This window comes from Arachis hypogaea, chromosome 14, assembly GCF_003086295.3.
Source record: "Arachis hypogaea cultivar Tifrunner chromosome 14, arahy.Tifrunner.gnm2.J5K5, whole genome shotgun sequence".
Classification (NCBI taxonomy): domain Eukaryota; kingdom Viridiplantae; phylum Streptophyta; class Magnoliopsida; order Fabales; family Fabaceae; genus Arachis; species Arachis hypogaea.
In genome coordinates, this window is record NC_092049.1 from 32,128,933 (window position 1) to 32,150,840 (window position 21,908).

At 34.2% G+C, this 21,908-nt stretch overlaps 1 protein-coding gene across 1 annotated transcript; it reads left to right on the forward strand.

Annotated features, from left to right (window-relative positions):
* Nucleotides 1-466: 466 nt before the first annotated feature.
* Nucleotides 467-6,848, forward strand: LOC112741932 (cyclin-T1-3). Its single transcript, XM_025791122.3, has 7 exons — nucleotides 467-691; nucleotides 2,391-2,689; nucleotides 3,021-3,102; nucleotides 4,257-4,391; nucleotides 4,896-5,071; nucleotides 5,169-5,320; nucleotides 5,596-6,848. The coding sequence occupies exons 2-7, from the start codon at nucleotides 2,460-2,462 to the stop codon at nucleotides 6,564-6,566; spliced, it is 1,746 nt and encodes a 581-aa protein (XP_025646907.1). The 5' UTR covers nucleotides 467-691; nucleotides 2,391-2,459; the 3' UTR covers nucleotides 6,567-6,848.
* Nucleotides 6,849-21,908: the final 15,060 nt, after the last annotated feature.

The following is a 21,908-nucleotide window of genomic DNA, read 5'->3' on the forward strand; positions in this document are numbered from 1 at the left end:
TTGTGTCCTGGAGAATATAAAAACACTGAACGAAAATATAATTTATTTTTTTATTTATTATTATTATTATTAAATTTTTATAATTATATTTTTTATTATTTTATTTTTTATTTTAAATTTTGTATGAAAAATAAAAATAAATTAAATTTTTTGTTATTTATTCTATTTTATATTTAGTTTACTATTAAATAAAATGAAAAATACACAAATTTTAAATTTAAATTTTTATATATAATTATTTTCATGTAATAATTTTATATAAAGTCAATTGAATATGAATTTTTACTGTTTTAAATTTTATCGTCTATAATAAAAATTTTATTATAAAATTATAGAAATAAAATTAACCATTAGCACAAAAGGTCACAAAAGTTAACCTAAAATTTAAATGATATTGTCTTTTTATATTTACTTAGCCAGTGAATTTGAGTCTCTTTATCTATAAAAAAAAAATCACAAAAAAAAAAAAACCATTAGCACAAATTTTTTTAAAAAAATATAAAAAAAAAAACGGAAAAAACCACATGAGAAGGGAAACAAAAGCAACGAGATTGTCGAACTTGGGTTGCAGCCTCTGCGTGGTGTGAGAACGAGACTCAGAAAAAGAAAAGAGAGAGAAAGAAAATCGAAGGCCACGAAGCTCGCATCGCTTCCCAGAAGAAGACGACGCTTCCCAGTTGTTCCGTCTTGGGTACGTAACTCTCTGCAATTCTTCTCTTTCTCCCTTTATCTTTCTCTTCATTCTTCCGCGCGTTTCATCGATCTCTCACTTTTCCCTTTTTTATTTTATTTTATTTTTTATCACTTCAACAACATCTCTTTCTTCTTATTGTGTTTACATTATTCGTCGCATTAGCCTCCAAATTATCGATTTTTCAACCAATTTAAAGAAACCCTTTTCGGGAGTGCTTCAATTTTCTGCGTTGCGGGTAAGTTCTTGATGATTTTTCCTATTAGGCTTTCGCATTTGAGGGGTTAATTTGACCTAATTTTTTTTATTTTTTCTTATGTGGGTAATGCAAATGGTAATCTAGTTGTTTTTTGGGTCTTTCTGTTGCGCAATTTTTTTTATTTATAATTCTAGGGTTCGTAGCTCTTTCGAAAATCAACTAGTTGGAACACAAGGGCTCAATTAGTTCTCTTTGTAACTTTTAGAGAAAATGGGGTCTCACTGTTTTTTCTATCCAATCTCATCGTTTACTATGTGGGAGTATCAGAATTTGATTGGAGTTAGCGTTCCCAGTTTCTCATCTGTTAAATGGACAGAAACCTCCTTTCATTCTTAAGCCTGAACTATTCCCTGGGTCATTGGGTGTAATTTTATCAATTATTCAGTTTGGACCTTAAAATTTTAAATTTCCTATATTTTAATCACCTGATCGAGTCTAGTTCATGCATTATTTAACCTTCATCAGTTGGTTGGATAGAAGGGGACTGAAATTTAACTTTGAGGAATCAAGAGGATTTGAGTATGGCTGAATGGATGTAAATTTTGTTTTGCACGAAAAACTAAAAATAATAGTTTCACATAGTTCTGCCTGTTGGTGAGGATTTGGTAATGGCATGTTTACAATGCTGAGTTTATGGTTTTTTTCAAGGGCTTGTCATGCAATGGGTCCTCACCATTCACATATGTTGACTACTACTTTTTATTAAACCATTTTATTTTAGAGGAGGAGAGTACATTATGTTGACTATAGCTTTTATTTTATTATGGAAAGTTCGTAATAGATAGGAAATATTTGCCAGTATATGTGTTATTGTTGCCAAATATGTTAGAAACACTTCAATTTGTTAACAACCCATGATTTTTGTCACACCATTCAAAAGCTAATCCTATTTTGTGAATAGTTTCTGGGCATGTATTGGTCGAGCTGTGTAGCAGTGCTGTTTAATTTTTTAAGAACTTATTATTTGAGTTAGTTATGTTCTTTGTTTTTATGCCTGTTTAAGTTTTGGGTTGTTTTACTCTGTCAAATACTTTGTCATTGATGAGGCTTTTTCAAGCTACACTGCATCAGCTCGTGAGATGTAACTTTACTGTATCTGGGCCTTATATTTTGCATTTATTGCCTGAGACATATTGGCTAGACTAAAATGTTGAAATGAAACTGCAACAATCATTGTTTATTTATCTTTTGTTATTCTATAATTGCGATGCACAAATCCCATTATATAACATCCAAAGGTAATGCCAAATCTTTCATTAGCAGTATGTACTGCAAACCTATTGTCTCTTTAGATAATTATCTGACCTTGGATGTATTGGTTTTGCAATAAAAAAGAAAACAAAAAAAAAATCATTTTCAATCACCTACAGTTTCTGTATTTCTGTATAGTACTCAATATTTCAGGTGCATGATGTTCATTTACTTTTATTTATCCTCCAGAATCATTCTGCTACATGATGCTGAAGAAGTGACACAGAAATTTATTCAGTGCACAGAACACTGATACCCATGGCAGGACTTGTCTCTGGGGAACTGTCACATCATGGAGCACCTGATGGCAACTCTTCTAGAAGTTCTAAGGACAACCAGGAAGAAACACTGGGTCGCTGGTATATGTCCAGGAAAGAAATAGAGGAGAATTCCCCATCAAGAAAAGATGGAGTTGACTTGAAGAAAGAGACATATCTGCGCAAGTCATACTGTACATTCTTACAGGATTTAGGCATGAGACTTAAAGTGTGAGTTTTCTGCTATTAATTTTATTGTTTGTATTTTATCTTTTCTTTCAGGCATCTCATTCACATACTTAGTGGTATTTCTTTGGATTGCTCCGAAAAATTTTGTGCTTTTTAGCCAGACATTATTTTACTTCTGATTTCTTTGTCTGTCTTTCTTCCAACCTGCTACTTACTAATTTTAATACGGTTGTGCGTCTGAATGATACTTCGAACCAACACAGTCTTGTATAAAGAAAGCACTTTGATGCAACTTTTTTATATAGTCGGTGCCCTTGGCAGATGGATGGAATTTACCTTTTAAACATATGGTTTGTTACTTTCCTTCTTGCAGGCCTCAGGTTACTATAGCTACAGCGATAATATTTTGTCATCGGTTCTTTCTTCGACAATCTCATGCAAAGAACGACAGAAGGGTAGGTTGTGCTTTAAAATAGATATTATTGGCATTTTACTTCTCCAAATCTTTACTAGGTTTCATTTTAATTTGGGATAATATCTTTGTGCTCATGCAAGGTGGTGTTCAGTGTAGAAACCTTTTTTAAATTTCATGTTAACTTTTCCTTTGGATTAGAGGTGGCAGATACCTAGGGAATTTTTTCTTCCACATGTAATTTTCAAGTGTTCAAAGAATATGCCTGATATTGGGTAGCTAGTCAATCCATTTTTAAATTAAGCTGCAATATGAACACCTATAAATTGTGTGATGTTGCTGTATAAAGCAAATTTATTTGATAAACATGGAAGTGATATTTCATAAACAATACAGAATTGAGTTTATAGACCTACAACATCTTTATCTGTTTAACATATGCAAAAGTTTTCATGATAATGCTTCTAAGCTGAGTGCAGTACTTATTTCTTTAATCGTGATTTGCAATTTTTGTACAATTTTCACATCAGATGAGTTTTTTTTTACTCTGTGAAGTCTTGGTTTAGAATAATTTGAAGCTGAATTAATCTTCTTAATTTGCAATTTTTTTCAGTTTTCTTTTGTCCAATTATACTTAAATGGAAGTTCAACTTCTTTAACTGTTCTAATTTTTTAGGTTTCAAAATATTAAACACTTCGGCACCTTCTTATATGAGTGCTCGTAAAAATTATCCAATATCAGGAGTGATAGGAATTGAGCCACGTGATGGGCATTGGGTAGAGCGAGTTTTTAGTTACATAAATAGAGGAATTCTAGAGGGCCAGTAGAATTTATTGGTTTTGGCCAGCAGTTTGCCAGCAATATTTAAAAATGTGTTGGTGGATTGCTAGACTAAAGGAATTAGGTTGATGGCTAAAAGTGCTGACCAAAAAACAATAAATCTTGGTGGACCTTGAGCCTTTTTCATAAATATTCATAAATATTATGAGAGAGAATGAGAGAGGTAGAAGACAAGAAGCTATAATTGGAAAAGCACAGGATTTCTTGAGTATCTTGAATTGTTTTTCCATATTGATGAACATACATGCTTTCTATAGTATCCTTATCCAGTTCGATTAAGGATCTTGTAGTAATGTTATATCTTTAGATTACATAACTGGAATCTCATTATTCACTTGGTATACATCTTTTTGCAGACCATTGCAACTGTCTGTATGTTCCTTGCTGGGAAGGTTGAAGAGACTCCTCGTCCATTGAAAGATGTTATTCTTGTTTCTTACGAGATCATTCACAAAAAGGATCCTGCAGCTGCACAAAGGATAAAACAGAAGGTGTTCTATTACTGCCGGTGCATTGACCAGTTCATTCCCATGCACAAAATTCTTTCACATACAGCCATTTTTTTCACTGTTTGTACCTCTCCATCAATGGAGTGTAGTTCAATTTTCTATTTACTTCAAAACTAGGCCTCCCTCCAGTTTGTCAGTTTCTAGTCAATACATTCTCTATCTAGGTTATAGAAACATGGTTGATGCCATGGCCTCAATATTGAAATCCTATAAAATGTTCATCTGACTTGTAAATTGTGGAAAGTTTTCAAATGATTTTCATTTTAGTGCATTGTTTGGATATATCATTTAGAAAATGATATTCTGCCCCCCTTTTATTGTATAGTTGATCTGATTCCACCATTTCACTCTTGTAGCCGTATTGATAAAGTATCTCTTGGCATCTTTTGGACTTTATTCTTTCCCTCCACTTTCCTGTATATTTGGTTCTATTTATTCTAACTTGTTACGTATAAATTTGTTCAATAGAATTGGTAAATGATGCAGGATGTATATGAGCAGCAGAAAGAACTAATTTTACTTGGAGAGAGGGTTGTACTGGCCACTTTAGCATTTGACCTGAATGTTCAACACCCCTATAAGCCCCTTGTCGAGGCTATAAAGAAGTTCAATGTTGCAAAGAATGCCCTTGCACAAGTGGCATGGAACTTTGTTAATGATGGGTATGATTTAGTTGCTATTTGTTCTAATCTGTCCTTGTTGAATCTATTTTGTTTATACAGATATATATTTGTTTACACACTGCAAAGTGGCTTTCAGGCTGAGGACATCGCTCTGCCTGCAATTTAAGCCACATCATATTGCAGCAGGTGCTATTTTCCTTGCTGCCAAGTTCCTGAAAGTGAAGCTTCCATCAGATGGGGAGAAGGTTTGGTGGCAAGAGTTTGATGTCACCCCACGTCAACTAGAGGGTTGGTGCCATCCCCTCAATTACTTGCATATTCAGATAGTTAACCCGATTGGACAGCCTTTCTTTGTTCCCATGGCTTAATGCTATGATAATTTCTGTCATTGCCATGTGTATGGATGGTTATCTTTTACCGATCATGTTAGGCATTTTCTTCAAGAGAACAAACCCAATTTTGCTCATGGGTAGTTTGTTGTTATAGATAGAATATCCTTCTGTGTTGTAATAGCTGGATGCTTCTGCTTAGCCTTCTGAGTCTGTGTTTATGTTGTCTTGCAGAAGTTAGCAATCAAATGTTGGAACTCTATGAGCAGAATAGAATACCACCATCTCAAGGAAGTGAAGTAGAAGGAAGTGGTGGAGGGGCAACGAGATCTGCTACAAAAGCTCCTGGTTCGAATGAGGAGCAGGCCTCAAAACATACATCCTCACATCCAGCTCCGCATCACTCATCTGCAGAAAATCATGTGGTAGTACCTAGGGGAACAGAAAACCAAAGCAATGATGGGAGTGCAGAAATGGGCAGTGACATTACTGACCACAAGGCTGACCTGGAAATAAGAGAGTCCCGGAACTCTGAACAGTTTCCTCTGAAAGATAACAAGAGAGAAGTAACAAATAGATCTAAATCTGGGACTGAACGCATAGTTTCAGGAGACCAGGATAGAATTGTTGGGACAAAGGAGGCTTCAGAAGTAGGAAGGAGGGATGATCTGGGTTCGCATAAGTATAGCAGTGTTGGTCGAAATATGGAGCTTCGTGAAGGTCCTGTTGGTCACTCACCCAAAGAAGCAATGAAGATGATTGACACAGACAAAGTGAAGGCTGCACTGGAAAAAAGGAGGAAGGAGCGAGGGGAAATAACCTTAAAGAAAGATGTCATGGATGAGGATGATCTCATTGAGAGGGAGCTCGAAGATGGCGTTGAATTAGCAGTTGAGGACGAGAAAAACAAGCGCGAGAGAAGACGGAACTGGTCTAAACTGGACGAGGCAGATCACTGTGACCATGAGGAAACCGGAGATGGTAAACACACAAGCATGAAGGGACAATTACAGAAAGATATGGATGCAGACAATGCAGAAGAGGGGGAGATGTTAGATGATGCTTCATCCCTGTCTAACAATCGCAAGAGAAAGATGGGAAGCCCTCCTCCGGGTAGGCAACCGGAGATGAAAAAGCGGGGTACTTCCAGTCTCTCTGAGGATGGAAATGTGAAAGGTAGAGTTGGCTATGACTATGAGGAATGATGAGGAAAAATTCTTGCTGAGGTGAATGTTCTACTGTCCTTGATTTGGTTTCTGTGATTTGCCTTAGAAAGTTGCAAATGAATGAATTTGGAGGATGCTATGCTCTTGTATGCGTTGCACATTTCTTATTTAAGGAACGGAATGCCTCAATTTTGGTAGTGACATTGAAAGCTTACCTATTTAATATGTATTTCTACCTGAGTTCCCTTCCTTAAAAAAAAAGAAGGAAAAAAAAATTCAATGATTGAGAGCTGTAATTGGCAAAGCAAGAATTTCAAGTTATCTGTTAGATCTATCTACCTCGGCTACTTAAGAAAAGTAACACGTCAGTTTCAACCCATAGAGAATTGGGTTGAGAATCCACCGAATGTTACCATTTCACTTAACTATATAAATGCAATAGATATATAAGTTAATTTAAACACTTCATTTCGTCCGAACACCAAAATGATATTGGTCTACCATTTTGTTATCTTTTGTATTTTTTGTCAATACAATTTCATTGATTAGAAATGCAGGCCTAGCCAGATACATGATACGTATATTGATTTGTACATAATGCAAAGTTAAAGAGCATGAAGTAAGGATACTCCATGCAACCCTACCAGCGCTGAAGAGATGTGTTAGTTTTCATTCTCCCATTCATGAGTCTGCCATTAACATCTCGTCCACTTTTCTATTACCCTACCATCGACATTTCCATCACGAAACTAAAGATATAAGATCTTAGATTTGAGAATATAAGCTTCACTATTGGCGCAGTCTCCACCCTCATTAACATGTTTTTACTGAAAATAACAGAATGGATGGATGAATTAAGGGTCGACATGGAGAACTGGTTCTCCCTAGAAGGATTAAAGCCAAATTTGCTTGCTGGAGGTGGCTCTAATTAGATGTTAGGGTTTGCGATTTGCATGGTCATGCAAATTTGTATTTTCTTGGATTGTTTTGTAATTTTATATTCTTCTGGGAGTCTAAGATTTTGTTGTAATATAATACTTTTAGAGGTAACTATCTAAAATGTAGGGTGGTAATATTTGTTTATAACAGCTTAGGAGGCACACATTAATATTTGTGTATAACATTTCCTTCACAATATTAAACCAAAATACTGAAAGTAAGGTATATTTAAAATAAGTACAACAATTATGTGTTTATTAGATGTGCCATATTTATATAAATTATTAGATTTTATTAGATGAAAATCAAAGGGTAATATAAAAGAAGTATATTAATGAACTCTAATAAATACAGAATATCTTAGTATATAAATAAATGTTTTAAATGACAATACTTTAATACATAATACTTTAACGGGCCTGCTACACATACAAGTAAAAACGGTATACAAGTTTTACAAATTGGCCCAGCCCATAAAAATACACGCGCAGAGAAGAGCATTGAATGGAGCGTCATTTACACGCACTCCACTCAAACGGTTACGCTTCGCGTAAACCGCCCCCTTAATGGCAAACTCTTCCACTTCTTCCACTTCTCAAAGCCATTCAGAGAAAAAGCAACCCTTCCATTTTCGAGCAACGTTCGAAACTCAAGATATACAACTCGTCGCTAACATTCGAAAACTCCATCAACACACCATAGAACTCTCGATCAAGAATCTCCAGAGAAAACAAAGCTATAATACTCAAGGTACGTTACATTACCATTGCTGTATATTTTCCATATTTCGAACTAGGTTTTACTGTTCTTCTACGTTGTTGTACATTTTACTGTTCTTCTTGCTCTACGTCTCATTTTACAGTTTATAATGTTCTACTTGTTCTAGGTTTTACTGTTATTCTTGATTCTATGTTACACTGTTCTTCTTCGTTCTTCTAGGTGTTACTGTTCTTGTTGTTCTAGTTCTTCTGGTAACTGATTTTTTGGGGTATATTCCGTAGTTTGGTGGTATATATGGAATAATTTGTTGGGTGTATATTTCTGAACTGATATACTGTAATAGTCAGCAGTTGCTTATATTTGCTTGTCCATGGGTGTATATTGCTTGACCTTGTAATGTTGCTTGACCTTGTATATTGATGCATGTTTGAGTGATACTTGACTGATATATATGGGTGTATCTGACTGATATATATGGGTGTATCTGAATCATATCTATGGGTGTATCTTACTGATATCTTTGGGTGTATTTTTCATTTTAGAGAAAATGGCAGCAAGAAACCAACCTGGAAGAAATGTAAGAACAAATATATGTCTTACCTGAAATCAGTTTTATATAATAGAAATATATTTGACTATAATTTTGTTTTTGTTTACAGCAAACCAAAGACCTTAAGTGTGCAACACATCTCCTAAGTGATAAATTCAGAAACATGAGTGAGGAGAAGAAAACGATTGTGAGAGATTTGGGATTCGGTGGCTTGATGCACATCCCACCGCTAAGGGTGCATCACCAAGTGTTAAGGGAGCTGGCTAACAACTTCAAATTAGGGGAGAACAGACTGGAAACCGGATACGGTTCTTTTAAAATAACCCCAAGAAAAATAGGTCATGCGCTTGGCATCAACGCAACAGGTAACTCGCTAAAAATTATAAGTGTATATTAACTGATGCTTGGGTGTATTTGAACAGATTTTGATACTTTGTTGTTTTCCTTTTTGTAGGAGATCTATTTCCTCAGAAAGTCGATTATAAAAAACTTTCTGAGGATGACAAAGTAATTTTTAGAAGATTCCAGGGTAAGACCCTCAAAAGTCTTACAGATGAGATGATGGATATTAGCGTTGGTAACGAAGAGGATCGCCTAATGTTCAAGAGGATTTTCATCCTTTATATACAGATGGCGTTCCTTTTGCCAACGACAATAAACAAAATCTCGCCTGTGCACCTGGCCCCAATTTTTGAGATGGATAGCATAACGGAGCGAAACTGGGGAGGGCATGTTTTGACCTTTATCGTCAAGGGCATAACCGACTACAAGGAGAAAAAGAAGAAGGCAATTGATGGCTGCCTCTTTGCCCTGATGAAAATTTACTTTCATCTTTCTAAAAATAAAGGCAAGAAGAGGGCTGAAAGACCGCCAAAACCCTGGATTGCCAACTGGAGTAAGGAGCAGTTGGTCGAAAGAATGAATGCAGAAACAGAGGAAATTTTGGTAAGTGAACATAATATGTTGGGTGTATTTTATTTATCTGAATGCTGCTAAATAAATTATCTGATGTTTCAGGGGATTGTAAAGATGGCGCAAACAAGAGAGAAAATGAAAAAAATAGAGAAAAAAGAAAAAAAACAAGAAATAAAAAAAACAAAAAAAGAAAGGCAAGTTCAACATCGTCTTCGGAGAAAGAAACAACTGATAGTGACAGTTCTACCTCTGAGTCTGAGACTCAAGAAGACTCAGAGGATTCAGCAAGAAAACAACCTAGCAAAAAGGGAAAAAAGTAAGTACCATACTTGGGTGTATTTTCTTTGTCGAGTTGGGTGTATTTTGTGGAACCATTTGGGTGTATTTTGTTTATCAAGTTGGGTGTATGTTGTTTATTAAGCTGGGTGTATTTCGTTTGTTGTGTTGGGTGTATATTTTTCATTCAGTTGGTTGTATCTTGTGCATTCATTTGGGTGTATTTTATATCTTTAGTATGTTCTAAATAATGATTGTTTGCCTTTCAGAATGGACTCCAAACAAAGAAAGAAGAGTCAAGAGGATTCAGATTCTGATTCAGATTCTGAATCAACTGATGAGTAATGTTCTGAAATTATTACTCCTTTCTTTTGGCTTCATTATCAAGATTTCGTGTATTAACTGAAGTGTCTCTTATTAACTTATAGAAGCGAAGAATCATCACCGGTGGAGAAGCAAAGAAAAAAAAGAAAAAGACACAAAGAACACCAAAAAAGTAAGCACTTCTTTGGATAATATTCTGTGATAAAATTAATTTTTTATTTCTGATTCATACTTGTTTTTTCCACCCAGAACACAATCCAAAAAGAAAAAAGTTGTTGTTGAGCATTCATCTCCTAAAGAAGAATAATCCTATGATGGGTACAGTACTTCGTAAGCTATATTACCGTCTATCATCATATTTATTTTTGTTAACATCTTCTTTTATGAATGTAGTGAGAGATATGAAATAGGAAGTGAAGATCTAGATGAATTGTTAAGGGAAAACAATGAAAAATCTGCTGCAGAGCGGTATGTCTTGTTGGGGTGTATATTTCAGATTTTACTGTGTTTTCTTTGCTAATAATTATTTCTTGTTTCGCAGGGAGAAGGAAGCTGACATGCGATCGACAGAAGGTCGCTATCTCTCCTCTGAAATGTAAGAAGCTTTATTTAATAAAATCTTTTTATCATGATTTACGTGTATCATATTTTGTCTGAATAACATGAAATCTGTTTAGAATACCGGACGTGAACTTGGAAAGTGATAAGCCTTCCTCTCAAGGACACACAGAACAAAGTAGTGTAAACAGGCCTGCAGAGAGCATGTAATTTCTCTTTCAAATAACCGTTACTTTTGTTCTTTTATTACCTTCTACTTCTAATTCTGTATATATTTTTTTTAGAAAAAAAAGCCCTTTATTATTTTATTCGAGAAAAAAAAGGCAGGAAAAAAAAGCAAAAACTGCAAGTATGTAAGTTCCCAAAAAACAAAGCATGTCTTCCTTTTGAATTGTTCGGGTGTATTTTTTGACTTTATTTGGGTGTATTTTAGGTTGAGTCTGGTTCAAGAGTCAGCCAGTGAGCTGGCTGATTCGAATATAATGGTTGTGAGGGAAGAGACACCGTCGGAAGCGCTTGCAATGTGAGTTTTTCAAGAATATTTCAACCTTATAACCTTATTATTTTCAAAGGCATTGTTAACCTTTCATTTTTCTTCTTGTTTAGAGTTCCGATTCAAGTTTTCATGCCAGTGTTGCAAACAACCACTGTGCCGGAATTTGAAGAAGCACCTGAGATAGATTTTGAACCAACCCCTCTGCTACAAATTGAAGGAACTACAAAAACGTAAGAAATAGTATTGGGTGTATATTTGTTTAGAGTTTGGGTGTATATTGGGTTACAGTTCGGGTGTATATTTGCTTACAGTTTGCGTGTATATTATTCCTGAATAATTTTTTCGTCATGATTAATTTGATGTGCCGTACAGCACTCCTGAACCCCCCCCCAACAACTTGAAGAAAGCACAGCCACACTTCCCCCAACTCCATCTAAAAGATAAGTTCATCAGAGTAAAATCAATGTATGGGTGTATATTGGGTTACAGTTTGGGTGTATATTATTCCTGAATAGTTTTTTTTATGTCATGATTAATTTTCTGTGCCGTGCAGCACTCCTGAACCCCCCCCCCCAAAAAACTTGAAGAAAGCACACCCACGCTTCCCCCAGCTCCATCTAAAAGGTAAGTTCATCAGACTAAAATCAATCTTTACTTATCATCCGTATATTCTTACTCTTATAATACGTTATACATGATCACGCAGTTATCCAGCCGAAGAAGCGCTGCTGCGCTGATGATGATGGCACGGACAGCATCGTATGTTCCTAAAACAGATTCAATGCCATCATTCAGCCTGGGCTTCACTGATTCAAGCCAAGAAGAAGCAGCAACGCAGGAGGGAGCGTCAACGCAGGAGGCAGACAGGGCAAAAACTCCAGAAACTGCAAATTTGCTAGAACAATTAGAGGATTTGGTACAAAAAATAGCAAGCAGTGCGGTGAAAGAAGAAAGTAAAAGTGCACAAATTCAAAAGGAGACTGGCGGAGAAAGTTCTGGGATGTTTGAAACTCCTGCGGGAATAAATCAGATACGGGTGATATGAAAGAGAAGTGCTACATCTGGGCGACGCGAGTGAAGACATACGCAGATGGCAGTACTAACGAGTTTGACAACCTGTGCACTCTGATTGCCCAAGACAAATACATTTTGAATAGAATGCACCTTGCATCGCTCCAGGCAGGAAGTTATATAGAATCTGAGGTAATATTAGAATAACATTAATATTTTAACACCAAAGTTAACTGCAATGTTTATTAATGTAAATTGATTTCGGCATATATTTCTAGATTGTATCTACCATGTGCCTCATCCTCAACCAGAAAAATGATAAAAGGTTTCAAGAACTAGTATACTGTCTCCCCCTGATATTGTGGTAAGTGTTACTTCTATGAATTTTGACTGTATTTTCTGTATTCCTTAGGGTGTATATTCTCTGATCAACGGGTCTGTTTTTGTATTCATTTGGGTGTATTTTTTACGTTCAATTGGGTGTAAGTTGTGTAGTCATTTGGGTTTATTTAAAGTATTCACTTGGGTGTATTTTCAGTATTTCATTTGTTGTTTCACAATTGTTGCAGAGCATGGCCGTTTCGAAGCACCCAAACGGGGAATTCATATCACCTAAAACCAATAAAGAATTCAAGGTGGAAGACTACCCAATGTTTATTCCCTTCATAGATGGAAAAAAATTAGCTTTGCATCGATATGTGAGTTTTTATTTGTAAAATTTGTTAGTACCGTTCTTTACTTATATGCCAAATAAAATAACACACTGTTGAAATGTGGCAATCCTTCAGATTTTTGCGCCTGTTTGCTACTTAGGCCATTGGTGGTTATGGGTGATTGATACAACAAAAGGGAGATTTTATATACTTGACCCGCTACACAAGAAAGCTCCAAGCGATGGGAGAAAGTAGCTTAATAAATTCACTGTAAGTTGGCTCTATGTTCTTTATTTTAATAGATAAGTGTATTTCAATTCAATATAAGGTGTATGTATGTTTTGCTTTGGGTGTAAGTATGTTCTCTTTTGGGTGTATTTCATTCAGGTGTATTACTGATTTGTTTTGTTTTTTAAGGGATATGTAATTTCAAGAATTAGAGCATATGCCGGCGGGGCACCTCTGAAGAAAAAGGAGAATGAGTTGGAAATTAAAGCAACATACGTTAAAATCTCAGGCCAAAAATTAAGGTATAAATTTGTGACTCTGAACATTAAACTTTCCTAAATGAGATTTGTAATTTATTTTCTTCGTTTTCAGCTATGACTGTGCTATTTACGTTATGAAGTGGCCTGAGTTAATTGAGCCCGAAAACATTAAAAGGGCGAAGTATGAATGGGATAATTGGCCACAGGTAACTGTCTTTAAAACTATATAACTCTGTATTAATTTACTGGAATTAATATTGTTGTTTAAACAGAATATACTTTTTAATTGTAGGAGGAGGTGGACCACTATAGAGTAGAATATGCTTCGCGGATACTATTCAGTGAAATGAATAAAGAGAGAGATCAAGCAATTAGAGCGAGTAATGCAATAAGACTGTCCAAGCCATCCTCAGTATTATTGAGTCCATTTTGTCAGATAAATTCTACCGATATAGAAACTGAGTAATCTAACTGCTAGCTAGTTTGTAAATTGAACAAATGCTGTAAAAATTTGCCATTTATAAACAACTTCTGTTCAATAAAATTTTTTTCCATAGTTAAACTGTCTGTGCTGTATTCAAAAGCTCTATATTACAGGTGGTAAAATATGAAGGAAAACATCAAGGCAGATCGAAACACAAATTATAAACTTTTACACCGAACGGAAGTTTAATATACACCCAAGATTGCTTAAATATACACCCAAACTGTCTGTGCTGTTAAACTGTCTGTGTTGTATTCAAAATGTATGAATTACAGGTACTATAATATGAAGATAAATATCAAATCAAATATACACGCATAACCTGCGATTTTTTACACCCAAAGAAAGTTGAATATACACCCTGAGATCTATCCCCCCTGATGCTTTGAGCCTAAAACCCTGAACCCTAAACACTTAAAACATAAACCCTTACCCCTAACCTGTAAACCCTAAAACCCTGAACCCTAATATTATATATATGTATCTATATGTAGAATGTGAATCACAAGAAAATTCAGAAAAATACACCCAAAAGAACAGTGCTTTTACACCCATATTCTGTAACTATACACCCAAAGAGTTATCCCCTGCTCCTGGTATCCTGAACTGATAATTCATAACATGTCCTTGATATTGGCTGGAATTTGAATGCACCACTGATGCGGCATCAAACAAGTTTATCTGAATATAAGAAACTCACATATTAGCTAAACTATTAACGAGAAAAATAAACTCAATCACCACAAATTTAAAGAACATTACTTTTACCTCGCTTAAAACTTTCGTTTTCTTCTTCTTTATGGCATTTGCAATCTGTTTCTCCAACTTTGAACCTAGCCTATTTTTTGGACGTCCTCTTGTTCGAATCCTTGGCGGGCTTTGAAGCTCGTTAACGGATTCCAAGTTGGCGTCTTCGTGGGATAAAGAAGATGTCCCATTTCTTTTGGCTTTTAATGATTCCATCTCAGCCATGACGTTATCGTATGCACGGTGCAGAATTGCAGTCAGCTCCTCCGATTCGGATGTAAATTCGCAAATATTTTGCGAACGAAAAACCAATTGGTCAAACCTCTTGCTTCTTGGCTCCAACAGTGGCTCGTCGTGGCTGCTCTTGATGTGTGTGTGTCACCTCTTTACCTTCTTGCTTCATCGTTCCAGTATATATCTCGGTGACACTTGGCTTACTTGTTCAAAGCTTAACACGCTTAGTGCGTGACAACACAGTATACCTCTTGACTCGAATAATAAGCATTGGTATTTTACCTCGGCTGCAACTGAGCCGTAAGTAACCACAAACTTGTTGAATATTGAGCTGGAAACTTGTTCTCCGACTTCGTATACTGAATAGCCTAGAGCAGAATTCGTTAATCTGGTGATGCAATTCACCTTTCCTCTGAATTGCACTTGGACTTCCCTAAACTTTTGATGAGTGTACACATCTTGAAACTGAGCTTCAATGGAGGATTTGGTTGCACACGGTATGACCGCATGAAAATCTGCAGCATCTGATTCTCTCTCTGCTTGCTCCCGGCTTCCGAGGCAATTATCGTATTGTTTGACGAACTGAATAAGCGAGCTGTTCCAGGTGATAAACTTGTTAAAAAAGGAATGCATGCTCTCGCTCCTTTGTGTGCTTCTCATCCCTGCCTAGAAGTGGTGATCCAGATAGATAGGAACCCATATATGACGGTCTTCATACAGATCTGCGGAATACACCCAAACACAGACTATAAATACACCCGAAAAAATATGCAATTTACACCTCTGCTGCAGATTTTTAACAAACATTACGTGAAAGGCACTTGTTATCCACAAGACCAAAATTCAGCAGAAAATCATTCCAATTCCTATCGAATGAGTCTTTGCTATGAGAGTTTCAAACAACTTGGCTCATTTCTTGTTCAATATCTGCATGTCCCTTGTACCCGTTTAATTTACTTGGTATCTTCTTCATGATGTGCCAAATACACCAACGGTGAATTGTTGTTGGCATACAGACCTCTAAAGCCCTTTTCATTGATGCGCATTGATAAGTGAGAAACCCTTTCGGAGCGTTTCCTCCCATGCAACGAAGCCAACATTCAAATAACCATTTGAATGATTCAATTTCTTCGTTTTTCATCAAAGAGCATTCGAGAAGTGTTGACTGACCGTGGTGATTCATCCCGACAAAAGAACCACAAACCAAATTATACCTGAAACAAATTACCATAGTGCAGAATACAAAATCATTAGGTACACCCAACAAATGCTTCGTATACACCCAAAAAAATAGCCAATATACACCTTTGCGGCAGATTCATAAAAATACATTAATTTAGCATCATAAATAGGGACAGTTTGTTACCTGTTTGTATTGTAGGTGGTGTCAAATGAAATAACGTCTCCGAAATACTCAAAGGCAGCTCTGCTTCTTGCATCGGCCCAAAAAGCCAGCTTAATCGATTGATCCTCCTCGAGTTCGAGCTCAAAAAAGAAATTCTGATTCTTCTCTTTCATTCTTAACAAATATTTCTCGAATTCCTTTGCATCTTCTTGTTCGAAAACATTCCGCACTTTTCTGGTAATGTAATTCCTCACATCCTTTTCGATAAAATTTAACTCGCGGTGACCCCCGGCAGCCGCAACAAATGATTGGTAGGTTTTGCTTGGTCTGATACCAGCCTCCTCGTTATTCTCTATTGTACGACGAATGGACATGCTTAGTTCCCTGTGCTGTTTGAGCATCTCTGCTTTACTTGGACAGTAGGGGTGTGAATGATCCAGCACAACCTTTGAAATGATTCAAGCACCGACATCCTTCAATGTGTGTATATAAATTCTTGCAGGACAGTTTAAACCGGCTGTCGGATTAGTCTTCTCGGTCGGAGATATTTTAGATTTCCATTTTCCCTCTCTGCTACATGTAATCAATTAATTCTTAATCTCGTTTCCCTTCCTATTTGTGCTCCGAACTCTTGTAGAAAAACCTGCAGCCTTGGCGTAGTTCCTGTAAAATTTTCCAGCATCTTCAAGGGTGGTAAAGGTCATTCCAACCTTCGGAACAAACTGGTCATCAACAACAGAGAGAGGCTGCAGAATACACCATATCAAAAACTAAAAATACACCCAATCATGTCTGATATAATACACCCGAACCGCAACAACTCAACTAAAATGACAATAAAAGCCATAAACTGTAAATACACAGGTTGCAGAATACACCATATAAAAAACTAAAAACACATCCAATCATGTCTGATATAATACACCCGAACAACAACAACTCAACTAACATAACACAAAAAGCCATAAACTGTAAATACACCCACACTTCTCGCAAAAATACACCCAAAAAAGTTCTGATCTACACCCAAGCGTCTGCTATAAATTCCAGATAATTAATCAAAACTAATACATTACATTCAATCGACAGATTCATGTTAACGTGTTAGTTTCACAGTCAATGTTCACGAATTATTCAGCTACACAATGCTATTCAAATGACTGCAACCAAATTCAAAGTAATCGTATGTAAATCAAACCTCAGGAACTTCGTTAGATTCAAATTCATAATCCATTTCACCCTGATTCAGCTGACAATCTGAGGTTGAATCATCCATAATCTTCAAAACGAGTTCAAACTTTGATTTCAGAAAACAACAAATCAAATAGAAAACGAAGCTGGAGTTGCAGAGAGAGGAACTAACGTAAATGACGAAGAACATACCAGTGAGAAAGGAGGGAAAAAGAACGAGAAGAAGCAAGGAATAGGCGCGAGAAGAAGAACGAGCAAATCTCTGTATAACGAAAACGAAGAAGGAAACAAATCTTTTAAATTTGGTAGTTAAATAAAAGCGGGATCTCTAATATAGCGCGTGTATACGACGTATGTGTAGCAGCGCGTTTTGGGTTTTATTTGTTAATGAACTTGTAAAGCATACAAGCCATTAGAGCTTGTATGCAGAGCTTTTCTGATACTTTAAATAGCAATAGAATCTTTTATTCTCAAATAATTAAATACAAAATATATGAATTTTTTATTCATTAAAATAAATTATTATGCAAAAAATTTTTATATATTAAAAATTATATTAAAATGATATTTTAAATTGTAACATACTAAATCTACTCCTCAATTCTCATTGTTCTACCGTACCATAAGTCCAAAATCATATTTCAATGTAACAAGACATCATTTAGAAATTAGAATCATATACACACGAATTCATTATAATAAATAAATAAATTTAATTAAGAAACTAAAAAAATATAAAATAATATTAAATTAAATTGATAAAAAATTTATTTAATTTTTCAAAGATAATACATGAAATTATAATTGTTTGGAATTTAGTTTAGTACTTGAAAGATCGAAATTTTGAATATCATAATACTAATAATTATTGAATATTTTAATTTTGTATCTAAAAAATTAATTTTAAAAAATAATAAAACTTAAAATAACATTAAATTAAATTATTGCCAAAAGCTAATTAATTATCAAAGGCTAGTATAGTCCAATATATTAGTTTTTTTTCCAACTTGTAAGACTTCAATTAGGTAAAAAGACCAAATTCTATTATACTTAAATGACATAGTCTTTCTATCTTTATCTACAGGTCTCGAATTCAAGTCTCACTTCTAACTTTAAAAAAAATATATAAAATAATTAAAATTTTTTTTATATTACTTGATAAATAATTAAATTATTATATTCAAAATTTATTAATTAACTGCTTTTGTTAAAAATATTATTATATAATATAATTTTTCATCAGAATATTTTAAAAATATAATTTATTTAAAATATTATATATAATACATAAAATTATTAACTTTTTTATTTTTTTTTTCAATTTTTTAGAAAAATAAAATAAATAATATAGTTCTAAATACATGCCTATCACATTATATATTTACTTATATTAGTAAAATCTAAATTAATCAAACTTACATAATTAAAAATATAAAACATATAAATACAAAAAATATAAATATTTTTTATTCATTAAAATTAATTATTATGCAAAAAAATTTCTATAATATTAAAAAATTATATTCAAATGATATTTTAAACTGCAACATAAAAATATAAAATAATTAAATTTTATTTTATATTACTTGATAAATAATTAGATATTATTTACATAAAAATATTTTTAATATTTAGAATGATATTATTTATTCTGTTTTTTTTAATTAAAAAATTAAAAAAATTAATATTTTCATGTATTATATATAATATTTTAAATAAATTATATTTTTAAAATATTTTGATGAAAAATTATATTATATAATAATTTAATTATTTGTCAAGTAATATAAAGTAAAATTTTAATGATTTTATATTTTTATATTACAGTTTAAATATTATTTTAATATAACTTTTAATATTATAATTTTTTTTGTATAATAATTAATATCAATGAATAAAGAATATTCATATTTTTTGTATTTATATGTTTTATATTTAATTATTTAAGAATAAAAGATTTTATTGTCATTTAAAATATTGTGTATTAAAGTATTGTTATTTAAAGCATTTATTTATATATTAGGATATTCTATATTTATTAGAGTTCATCAATACTCTTCTTTTATATTAGTCTTTGATTTTTATCTAATAAAATCTAATGGTTTATATAAATATGACATATCCAATAAACACATAATTGTTGTGCTTATTTTAGATATATCCTTAAAAGTAAAATATATAAATAACAAGAGAACTAACCTATAAAAATTAGACAAAGTATTTGATGGAACTCATGTAAAGAGCTCCATTCAATGGAACTGTGTAAAATATTTATAAATGTATCCCAATTTATTAATTTATATTTACACATTTTAATTTAACAAAATCTTTTATATTTTTAAAACAAATCTTCATTACAGCCACCATGTTCATATATGCGCCATTTCCTAGACTTTAATATTTATTCACCGGAATCAACACTCGTAACCCTTACCGCCACCAACCTCCATCATCATTCCCTAGACAACAAGGTCTTACCATTTAAAGATGGCAGACCCTTGCCGTCTTCTGCACCCGTGTCAAGCGATGATTCGTTGCCACGTTGAAAATTAGGTTGGATCGATTTGGAGAATCTAAGAGTGCTATTAGAGAATGGGATTATGCTAAGTTAAGCGGTAGTTCTTTCGATTCTTAATGAGGGAATGTGAAAGTAATCCAGATGAAGATTATGATCAGGAAGATGAGGGGGTTTTCTCCTTTATTCGAATTTAAGATGAGCCATGTTACTTTCCTCGGCCCACTGAAAAACAAATGCCCCATTTACGCTCACTTCATATTATCGCCATTTTGAGCGGGTTTAAGATAAACAAAGTGTTGATTGATGGTGGGGCAGCGATTAATCTTCTGGTTGAGAGGATGTTAAAAAAAGTGGGGAAGCATCCTGATGATTTGGTTCCTACGAATATTGATGTAACTGATTTCAGTGGGACTTCTACACCAGCAAAAGGGTTGGTCACTTTGACTGTGAAAGTTGGCTCATCGGAAAGACATTATGTGTTTGTGGTAGTTCCATCAAAGGCCAGTTATAATGCTTTGTTGGGGCGAGATTGGATTCATGGCGTGGGGGCCGTACCTTCTACTATGCATCAAAGCGTGCTTTTGTGGACTAAGGAGGGTAAACCTGAAATCGTCAAGGCAAATTTGAATTTATATGTCGAACAACTGCATGTCAATTTCAGGATATATAATCGTAAGTTAAAGCCCTTAAATGTTGATCGATCACTGAACCCTTATAATTGTGAAGGGTGCTACTTGTCTTCAGAAGGCCTCTCGGTGAAGTTACGTTATCCAGAATTGGATTTTTAGCCGACTGGTTGCGACTGTCTTTCTTGAAGGTCTTGGAGAAACTGCTCTATGGATCAGGTTGAGGAAGTTTCTGACTACCTGGTAATATTACATAATTATTTAAATAATTTTCAGTTACTAGAGAATAAAGTTGATTCTTCTGATGAAGTTGAATCACATAGGGTTAGTAATCTTATTAGTTGTAATGCATTCGATTCGGCGTCTTCAGTCGACTTTAGTTATGATTTTCCTATTTCTTGTAATAAAAATAATGATGCAAGCCGGACTGCCGATTTAATAGCAGAAGCTCATTGTATAGAAAATAGAAGTAATGATGATTTAATCAATGATCAAGTTTCTTCTATTTCTGATAATTCTATTGATTTCACTTTTGATTGCATTTATGATTTAGAACCATTGAGTTTTGAAAAATACTCAATAAAAGATGATAATTATTATAAAGGGTTTGAATCTCAAGATCCCTTAGAGGAAATTAATCTGGGGACTCCCGATGATGTTCGAATTACATATATTTGTAAGGATCTTGTTGATCCTTTTAGAACTGAACTCTTTAATCTTTTACATGAGTTTAAAGATTGTTTTTCTTGGGATTATCATGAGATGCCTGGTCTCGATCGTTCATTAGTGGAATATTGATTAGCATTGAAACCCAATGCTCGACCTGTGAAACAGACTCCAAGACGTTTTGCTCTTGAAATTAATATAAAAATTAAAGAAGAGATAGAACGCTTGATCAAAGTAAAATTTATTCGAACTGCACGTTATGTTGAGTGGGAGTCGAATATTGTCCCTGTCATGAAGAAGAATGAGAAGTTGAGAGTATGCATTGATTTTCGAGATTTGAATAATGCTACTCCAAAAGATGAATATTTTATTCCTATCGCAAATATGTTAATCGATTCTGCAGCAGGAAATGAAATACTTAGTTTCATGGACGGTGGTTATTCTAGATATAACCAAATTTTTATTACAGAAGATGATGTGGCTAAAACCGCCTTTCGTTGTCCTGGGGCATTAGGTACATATGAGTGGGTAGTTATGCCTTTTGGTTTGAAAAATGCTGGGACAATATATCAGCGGGCAAGAATGCTATTTTTCATAAATTTATTGGGAAATTTATAGAAGTGTATATCGATGACGTTAT